Source organism: Psittacula echo (genome assembly GCF_963264785.1).
Source record: "Psittacula echo genome assembly, chromosome: 2".
Lineage (NCBI taxonomy): Eukaryota > Metazoa > Chordata > Aves > Psittaciformes > Psittacidae > Psittacula > Psittacula echo.
In genome coordinates this window covers 13,828,261-13,838,604 of record NC_137737.1, presented here as the reverse complement: position 1 = coordinate 13,838,604, position 10,344 = coordinate 13,828,261, and the positions used below count along the sequence as shown (strand labels likewise).

At 42.3% G+C, this 10,344-nt stretch overlaps 1 protein-coding gene across 1 annotated transcript in view; it reads right to left on the bottom strand.

Moving 5' to 3' along the window:
• Positions 1-632: 632 nt before the first annotated feature.
• ITPRID1 (ITPR interacting domain containing 1) overlaps positions 633-10,344 on the bottom strand; it is a gene marked incomplete at its 3' end in the record, with an annotated part of 43,905 nt that continues 34,193 nt past the window's right edge. Inside the window, 6 exon segments of the mRNA XM_080611532.1 lie at positions 633-689; positions 1,603-1,953; positions 2,626-2,737; positions 3,537-3,664; positions 6,777-8,267; positions 8,640-8,725. Of these exon segments, the coding sequence (XP_080467658.1) occupies positions 633-689; positions 1,603-1,953; positions 2,626-2,737; positions 3,537-3,664; positions 6,777-8,267; positions 8,640-8,725 (2,225 nt within the window).

Genomic DNA, 10,344 nt, shown 5'->3' with positions numbered 1-10,344 from the left:
CATTTTGGTTTCAATTGGACTTATACAAAGCAAATATGAGGAAGGCAGCCAGGAGACTATTCACACCAATATTTTGACAGAGCGGGTGTGTAACATGTGTTTTGTCACTGAGCTTCTGATTTGACACTAACAGTAGATACAAACTTTACAAAATTAGTGAGAGGAAATTAGTAACAAGATAAAACTTAGAACGTGACTAGGACTATACAAGGTAGTGTGGGCTTGAGGATTAATATTGGTTGAAGGACTCTGTTAAAATGACTGGCGACAAGAAGAATACGTTTCTAGTGGTATCTCCTGGGCTGTCAGCAAGATCTGAAGTTTATTCTTAAAAATAAGCCTTCTTCTCGTCCTTCTAAATGACTTTTCAGAGAACAGCCCTATCCCATGTGATTGCAATTGGGCGCATAGTAGGTTTCACAGTCACAGAATAGCAAAATACATAGTACTTCTCTTCCAAAATTCCTTTAAAAATACCTGCTTTTCTGGCCAGTCATCTCATTGCAAATGAACCTGCTGTGATCGGAACATTCTATAATGCAATGTTTGGTTCCTTTGTTTCTGAGATACACGATGCATTTCAGGAAAAACATTACATTTACTAGAAACAAAATCCTTAAGTCAGTCCTCCATCAGTCTTTTCCTTCTGCTGGATCATCACCTAAAGAATTTTGAAAAGATTTCTTCAACTGGAAAAAAAGAACAAGGAAAGAAGCATTAGCAAGGCTAGTCTGAAAAGGAAATGGGTGCAAAAGATGACCTCAAACATTTCAATTCTTTGTTCCTCACTGTCTAGGGCTCTCAGTCTTTGAATTGTGTGCTAAAGAACTCGATTCTGCTCATCATTATCAGTGGTAATATTAATATAAATCAATAGAGTACTATAAGACTATAATAAAGAGCATCCCCTCGCACAGTGTTTACATGAAGTTTCTGCAGAATTGAACCCTTATTGTTAATTTAAGAGAAATGATTAATCCTTCAAAAATCCTTTAAGGAATGTTTATGTGGAAGTGATCATTAAATGATAAGACAGCTATCTAAGAGATTTTTGAGGCATATTCTGTATTACAAAAGGCAGGCAAACAATTTTTTATGGTTGCATAGTGAGATCAGAGCAGTCAGAAATGCTGACTTTGAATTTCTCCAGAAAAACAGCAAATCTTCCAGCTCACTGCCTTTACTGCCCTTGTAAAACTGGGTAATTGTCTCTGCAATCTGAAGCCATAAATTAGTGATTTCACATGGTAGGAAAGAGAGAGTTGGATGTACTAATTAGTCAAACAGTTGCATTCAAAATCCAAGTAAGCCAAATACCAGCCACATATTTGTATGTTCTTCTCTCTGAAGAATCTAGATCATTGACAGAGTTTATGGAGAAATATCAAAGCAGGTCTAGTTCCAGTTCTGCCTGTGTTGCCTATGCGAACTGAAAGTGCCCTGAAACACAGGCTCCATCCCTTCAGATGGAGCTGCACAGCACAGCAGGAAAGGGTCTTGATCTAGGCTGTGGCAATGAGACACAGAATAGTAAAATTGCATTGCAGGTCAGAGATCCTTTCCACTTAAAACCTTGAGGGTAAGACTGAAACACCTCCTTACATTATTAAATGCCTTAAAGTCCATTTTTGCTTGGGGAGTTCCTTTTATCTCCTTCACACTGGTAGAGAGCTCCCGTGGGGCAGGCTTGAATGAATTTGACTCAGGCATTGTCCTGGTGGGAAACTGTATTGGGGGTGCCTCCAGCTCTGGGGCAGACAGTGAGCCTGTTGCTGTTGTGGTTTTGCTAGGAGATCTTGGGAGCACCATTTTTGCGCACCCACTTCGAGGATGCTCACTGTCAGCAGCATCTGGAAACGTTTGTTTATTCCGGGCTTTTCTTTCTCCCTTCCAATCAGAGAGTCCGAGCTCAGAAAACAGATGGGATTGTTCTGCTAGTAATTGGTCCAGCTGCTGCAGAGAAAGTAGAAGGAAAAGCATATTGCAGTAATAAAAATATAATAAAAGGAATCAAGCGGGATACACAAGAGTCTATGAAGCATGCCTGCTTCTTCTGCTTGGTCCGAAGAAGACATGCAATATCTGGCAAATGTGATGGTGCCATAAAGAAGAAGAGAAAAGCCTAAAGGACATTTAATTCAAACCGTTAGACCTAATTGCCTAATGGAAAATCTGCAAATGGACTTCAGTCTGTGCCCATTGCAATCTTGACCCTCTAACCTAACCTTGTCAGGGAAGAATTAAAGACAAGTACCCTGACCATCATTTCTTTACCTTTCCTTATTGACCAGAGTGCTGGACCAGAAAAGAAACAGACCAGTAACTGTTTCTCAATGATTAGGTAGGCTGACTGTCTGTTACCCTATTCTAGCAATCAAGAGCAGAGTAGGATACAGACACTTTTATAAATATTGTCACTTCTCCAGGGTAGTTGAGCTCAAGCAGCATAGCCAAGGAAAAGAGGGTCAAAGACATAAACTGAAGTCTGTTGTTGGAAAGCCTCCTCTTTTTGGCAGTGAAAGGGTTGCTCAGCTGTACCTCAGAGTTAGCACTTTGAACAATGAATAGCAGGACAAACTTTAAACTCTCCCCTCACAACCCAGAGCAGTGGCTTCTCCAACGTACCATAAGGATGCTCTCCCTGACCTGGCAAGCTTGATCCCTCAGCTGAAATTCCAGCTCTGCAACCTCCTGACGAACAGCTCGCCGTAAGAGATGCAGGTGTCTGGCTTCCTCCCTGTAGGGACAGCAGTGAAAACACACTTGAGTGAGCAGTGAACAACCTCCTCTTCTTCAGCTCCAACATAATGCCTGTATCTCCTTCCATTGCACTCTTGTTTTTACCCATGATCACAGGATACCTTACAAAACAATGAATAACAGCCCTTCTCTGCCAGACTCTCATTTCTTTTATTATCTCAGTTGCAAGATAAAACACACTGTAGTTGCAAAACCAGCTTGAGTCTGGGCAGGTTTATCACTTCTGATTTATCACCAGCACAAACACTGCATAAATGTCCTACTTTCAGGCAGCAGAGACTGGAAGCCCCTTGTGACTTCTTGTGAACCTGAGGCTTATTGGTAATCACTGTGAACTTGGGCTGAGTCCATGAAGAACTAGTTCAAGTTTTCCTCCATTGCCCCTGCAGTGACTGTGAGTGCTAAATACATGGCCTAAAGGGACTGATTTGTCAGACATCATCCCCACCTCTTTCCCTGGGACACCAAGCTCATGCTGACTGAGATCTGTTCTGTGTTACTATTGTTATTAAAACATAGTATTTCCATGCTAAAAATCTAGCTTACATCTATGGAGCAATCTTCCCCTTCAGGAAGTTTTTATTTAAGAGCCTTGAACAATGCAGAGAGAAACTCACTTTCCTCTGAGAAAAACCCACATCACAATATATTTCCACTTGCGGGATGCCCACACTGACCAGAAGTGCTGTGGTACCACAAGTGACCAGTCATGTTGCATGTGCCCATGGGCTTTTGCTGATGCTAGTTTTGAATTTAGTGTGTTGGGCTGCCATTACCTTCCTTCATCTGGCATAGCGCTGGAAAACAGCGCCTGCTGTTCTGTCAGGTGCTGTTCAATCTCATCCAGCTTCTCCTGGAAGTGCTGGCAGGAGCTCTTCATCACTTCTATCTCATTGAGAGTACACTACACAGAAAAGCAAGAAGACATCCCACTTTACTTCCTTTCTTTGAGCATTTCCACGTTGAGTGCATTTGAAGCTGACAGCCCAAACCTTATGGGTCTTCCTCTTACCTGCACAACAGGGACTCTGTGAGCAGCTGCCATGGAAGTCCAGATGGCACTTCAAGTGAGTTCACTCTGGGTGCATCACTCACATCCCAGTCACCACTTTTTCCCCTAAAGCATGTAGGATCAACTCCTGGCACTACCTGATGATTTCATTTTTGCCATTGACAGGGAAAAGGACTTTGATCAAAGATCTGATGCAATGTACCAAAATCTAATGTTATCACCCTGTTGTCAGACATCATATTTGAACAGAATGAGTTGCTATGGGTTAATGATAGGTTAAATTACTGTCCACTGGACTGTTTTTAAAAAGCGAAAGAAGGAGAAAGGAAGAGAGGGAAAATAAATATCAACTATGAGAAGGAAAAAGTCTTTCATGATGGGTTCTGCCAATCATTACACTGGTAATTTCTCATCTATCACCAGTTACGAACATAAACTTGGATTTATCTAACCCAGTGCGGATATTTACTGCAACGACATATGTGCAGGTGCTGCAACAGAGCAATAGTTCTGATCCAGAAGCAGACATCTGTAATAGGTCAGAGAACCTATGCCACAAATGTGACCATTACTCTTCATTGAGAAAAAGGTATCTAGTATGACTGATCATCTACATCCACCCTGATGTAATTATCTACACCAGGAATCTCTCAAGGCAGGGGACATAAATGAGCAGGAATGGCACATGAAAAAGTATAAGCAGATTTGCAAGTTACTACATTGCTGCACAGGACTAATACAATGATAGCAGCCCATCAGAATAAAACTGGAGACCATCGGTGTCTGAGTTTCAAGCCACATTAAAACTTTTGCTTGACTTTTCACACCTTGTGCAGGGCAGCATTATCCAAGTGATTTGGAAGGCAATACTGTCTGCCTTCTGAAAACATGCTCCCTCTATTATGCTGAAAGTGCTCTCTCCCTCTATTATGCTGAAAGTGCTCTAAGTGCAAGAAGGTGTTTGACATGTTCCTATTTTAGCAAATTTTGGTCTCTAGTAAGCCATGGGAAGACAGTGCATGACCTGCATTCAATTATTGACCACTGGAACTGGTAGAGAAAGAGGCATATTTGCAAAACATAGAAATGCCCAGTGTCTTTGGATTCCTGCAATCATATCCTTTGATGACATCTGTGTTTGTGCTCAAATGTATCTCTCAGTCCCAGTAAAACCTGAAACATGATGAAGCCCTCCCTGGTAGGGGATCAGCTTCAATCAGAGGGCTAAAGCTGCTCCCCATGCATTTGAAAAACCTCATTCTCAATCTCCATTTCAATGAAGGTGCTATGTATGCACACGCCTGACATGAGTGACCCAGAATAAACCATCCCATAGCAGCAAATGAAAAAGTCTTGGCCCAACAGCCATGGGTTTGCACCAGAAGAGGCTACTTGGAGACTAACAGTAGTTTGATATGGCCAGTTGTGTGACTGCAGCGGAGGTGAACTCTCCTATGTGTCTGCTTCATGTGGAGCACAACTGTAGCTCTTAATGCTGCGGATCAGGGCAGCAATCACACCCCTGAGAAGCAGTTTGGTGTGTTAATGAGCACCTGCAGACTGAGGTTTGCCCAAAATTGTCCATTTTCCTCCACCCCAAATGTTAATCTTGATCCTCAGTTTTCTTGTTCCTAGATGGAAGTGTGTGGGGTGCAAGTGAGCAGTGCCCCATGGTACAAAGTCATGCTAGCCCTTATGGATGAGGTACAGGCAGCTTCCCTGTCACTTACTGTTTGAGTATATTGCAGAGCACAAGTTCACATGGATTCAGTCAGAGTTCACACTCTGCAGGAATGGAGAGGGAATTAACTGTTCTAGAACTACTCTCATGCAAGACCTTTTTCAAAGTAATGTGCATGTAAGCAGGTTAAATCTACTCTCTAACAGTTGCTCTGTGGTGGTTGCATTCCCCATGCAATGCCTTTGGTAAAGGGGATGTAACCTGAGCAAATTTGTCTCAGCAAAAGATGTAGAAACTACCTCATCTGTAATGCAAAGTACAAAGTAGGCATGGATGTAATCTCTGCAGTGACTAATAGTAAATTCACTCACATATTGCACAGTGACTCGCATGTGAAGCCATATCCCTAAGAACAGATCATAGAATCATAGAAGAATGTAAGTTAGAAGGGACCTTAAAGCTCATCTAGTTCCAACCCCCCTCTGCACTTCCACCAGACCAGGCTGGATAACAGTACAGTGCAAAGTCTGTTCCTCCCGCATTCCCTGTCCACAGACTAGAGAAGACAAATTACCATTAGCCCCCACTAGAAGGCCGTTAAAATGGTAGTGAATGAGAAAAAGCTTCCCAGTCCAGCATAAGGTACTGACTCACTGCCATCTTGTGGCAATAGCAAGACAGCTGACAAAAGGCGTATTTTGCAATATACTGTTCAAAGACAAGACATTGCAGGAGGATCTATTCAATGATGTAGCAACAAAAAAATTCATCAATTTATTTTTCTGGAACTTTTATCTAATAATTTTCTTCCCCAACTTGTACAGCAGTTCAAGTTTCATGTCCTTATGAAGAGCAAATAGAAGAGGAAAACGGAAATGCCTGCAAACTAGCAGGAGGTTTGCTGCTCCTACCGTGTTTTCCTGAGGATGTAAAGGCTACTTTTGACTTCCCTGCTTGCTTTCTTCCACAGCACAACCTGAGTCTTTCACAACTTTGGGGAACCCTCAGCAGTTCTGAACAGGAGCTCACTCTTATATTCCAGTTGCACATTTGACCTGTAAACTTTATCACCCAGCTTGTAGTAACCATTTTAAGATTGAACTGATGTACACAAGTTACCAAAAGAGGCAAAACTGAAGGCACAGAGATACGTTTGCCATTTTTACCCAGAAAGGAGTGTTTCTTTCCCCATTCATTTTCCCAGTTACATTCCCAGGACATGTCTCACTAAAGAAGCAAGCATGGCAGGAGAGGAAGGAAGAAGGCGGCTTGTACATTTAGCTCACGTGTCAGCTATCCAAGTGTGTGGAGAAAGCTACTCACCGGAGCAGGGTTATGTGTTGCAGTGTCTTGTAGGGGCATCAATGTTTTCAAGAGGTGCAGCTCAGCAGTGGCATGGTTTGAGCAGCAGCCCACAGGGCACTGGGGACAGACAGCCATGGGGAAGGTCCATGGGCAGCAGCCATGGCAACAGCAGCAGTGACAACAGCGACGACCCTGCGCACCCCTGGTGCCAGAGGCTTCATCCCCGTAGCATGTCCTGTATTTGCCACAAACCATGCTGTCAAGAGAGGCTGATTTTGTCAGATGAGTGTGGGGTGAATAAGGCTGTGGTGGCCACCCAGGTTTCCTGGCGGGGATATCAGTTTGGCTGGAGGCTTCCATGGTCTGTTTCACACCACCCTTCAAAGCCTCTGGATCTGACTGTATGAGAGAAGCACCCTCAGAACAGTGTGCTAACATGTTGGAGAAGTCCACAGGATCTTCCCTAGCAAGGCACTCACCAAGAGGAGCATTCTGCCCCTTGCTCTTTGCTCTTGGAGTAAACTCCAGCCTGGAAAACATCTGAACAGTAACATATTTCAGGGGAGCAGAAGCCATTTCACCTTTTTGGACAGCATCTCCTTGTTCTGATTTGTTAGCACCTAACATCTCCCCTGTGTTACCAGTCTCTTGATCTTCAGATGAACTTAATCCAGGCCCTTCTGCTAGGAAGGAGGGATGCCCCTGTGATACTTGCAGAGAAGCCACACTGCTCCCACTTTGTGGTGCTGAGCCCCACTGCAGGGTTTCTGGGACCCCCATTTTGGGGGAGCATTTTGTATTGCTTGAATCACCATCTATTTTGCACGACTTCTGCCGGTTTGTCACTTCATTTGCTGCAAGCAGGGTATTGTCTTTGCTGGCAACTTCCACATCCCACCTCGGTCCTTTAACATGTCCTGTATTACCTCCATGAGCACTTTCATTGCATGCAACTCCAATGTCCTTTTCAGTCCTGCACTTCTTACATTCATCTTCACCTCTAATTTTGTTCTCATTGATGACTGCAGGGTTTAGATCACTCAATTCAGTGAAGGTTACATTCGCCTTTTTGTGTCCTTTACTAAAATATAAATAACAATCAAATTTGGAGAAGTCAGGATCATCCTCACTATCACCCTTCAAACAAGTTCTTCGCTCTTCTATGCACCTCTCTTTTTCCAGCTGCTTTCTTTCAGTCTTCTCCTCTTTCTTGTCCTTGTCACATACCATTTCTTGGACAAAACTCTGTGCCTCAGCTTTACATGTCTGATATGTGCTGTTTTCTGAAGTCAGCAGCAGATGAGTCTCTTCTCCCTGGTTGCTGCTTGCTTTCATTGATCCAGGTACTGTCAAATTGCTCTCACAAGCTCCAATAAAGACCTTAGCAATGCAATCATCTGGCTTTTGTTGAAAATCTTGATTTAACATGAAACCTGTCCTGTGTGACAGAGCTCCTTCTTGATTGCGGATATCAGAAATAAAATTAATCTTTCCTGATGAAGAAGCATTCTGAAGCGAGGGAAAAAACAAAACAAGAGGAATTGAAATACTGCATTTGTTCTATCACACTGGTTTGCCTATCATTATTTTTCCCTTGGCACCCCAGGACGTCTTTAAATACATCTTAAATACTCCATGAACCAAAGAATCAAAGATTCTTGTAGTATTTCTTCCCTAATGGCTGTAGCCTTGAACCAATCTTGCATTAGTGTGGTGCACAAAGTTCTGAGAAAGCTTCTCACCTTCTGAGGTTTTACAGGAGGATCAATATGTTTTCCTGAAGCTTTCACAACTCCATGAATTTTTATGTATTTACTTGTTACTTGTGCCAGGGTTACTGAATTTCCACAGACCTACTGATGACTACTGCTCATCTCTTACTTGCAAACCTGCAGGTTCTGGAAGCTCCTCCATGAACCCACTGCTATCTGACTGGCAGCTGCTTGTTCTTGTCACCATCACGTCTTCTGGGGAAAACAAAAGGATAAGAAAAATTAGAAAGATGGACAGAAAGCGGTACCAGGCCAAAATGAATGTGGAGCTAAGCAGGGTCACTTTAAACTGTCCATTTCTAGAAGTATTCTTGATCCTGGCCAGAACTCTGCAATATTGCTACAACCACAGCATAGCTACTGCTGATATTACTAAGCATTGACTTACCAGTGTAATCATCAACTACAGATTTCAGATTTCGATATATTCACACAATGCATACCATGTAAATAACCTATAAAGCAGCCAACTGCTTGTTTGGCTAAAAAATGTTGACTTCTGATTGTTAGGACTGGCACAGACCAAGTCTCATTCATATCTATGTAGTTTTGGTGGCTTAAACCAGGTGACTCCTGCAGGCAAAGGGATCTATCCCAGCCTTTCCCTAAACCAGTTTGTCTCTACTTTGAAGCACCATGTATCATCTTTGCCATTTTTTGGTCTGAGGACAGGAAATCACAGTAACAGAGATGATACAGGATTGCATGGCAAGACAAAAAGGGAAAAGGAAGGTATTCTAGATTTACTAATCTAGTTTTCTAATCTAGCACCCACATCATCTGGCTAAATAAAGTCTTCCTACAACTTTTGCAATTAGACAAAATATGCACCAGTAACTGGCTGATTTAATGAATAAAAGGCAACCCTTTTTAAAAGTACAAATGCTTGAAAGTAAACCCTCAGTTATTCTGTACATCCTGATACCTCTCAGCCCTTGGATAACTTGCACTTTCAGGTAACTTTCATCCTCAGATAAGGTCCTCATTCTCAGATAGCTGACACAAAACCAGAGGTAGAGTTGGGGGAGCAGGCTGAGGAGAATGGAAGGAATGGAGACAGACAATCTGGCTACACTTCCTTTTTTGTTCCTTGCATATATAACCACTGCTGAACACTAGGGCTTTTTATCTTTTGGTTGTATCCATGGAAAATGACAATTCACCAAACAGTTCTGAGACCCGAGTTATTAATTCCCATTTGTGTGAATTGGAAAATGCAAAAATCTGCAGTCTACAAATTATATTTTCACACATTAACGGACTATGTTCTAATTAAATGTATCTTGGACATCAGTTAATGAAAATCACACAATCTATTTGTAGGCAGCAACTGTAAAATCAAAAGCAGCTATCATTTCATGGTTTTGAAATTAATTACTTGCATTGTTAGTCCTGGTATCATCTTCAGCACACCAGCCAGTCAGTCACTTTCTTATTTTGGATGAGAAATATGTGGTTACCATTTCACACGTTACAAAATCTGCAGTGATGCTGCTGAAAATTGCCTGGTTTTGTGGGTGGTCTCAAAGCTCATCCTTGCAGTTTCCCACAAACAACATCATGGTCCAGCTTCTCCCCAAGGGAGGCTGCTCTACACATTCTCAAAACTTTTTTTAAAGCTGTTTCAATTACCCTTTGCATCTTTGCCAGCTGTTGCTTCCAGTGTGCTGGTCTGGTCTAGAGTTTTCCACACATAAAAATGAAGAAAGTCTTAGGGAAAGATTTGAAAAGCTGAAAAGCTTCAGCTGCTGTAGTTCCAACCAATGTGAGACTCAAACTATTTGAGTTTCAAATATTCAAAATCCTACAACCCT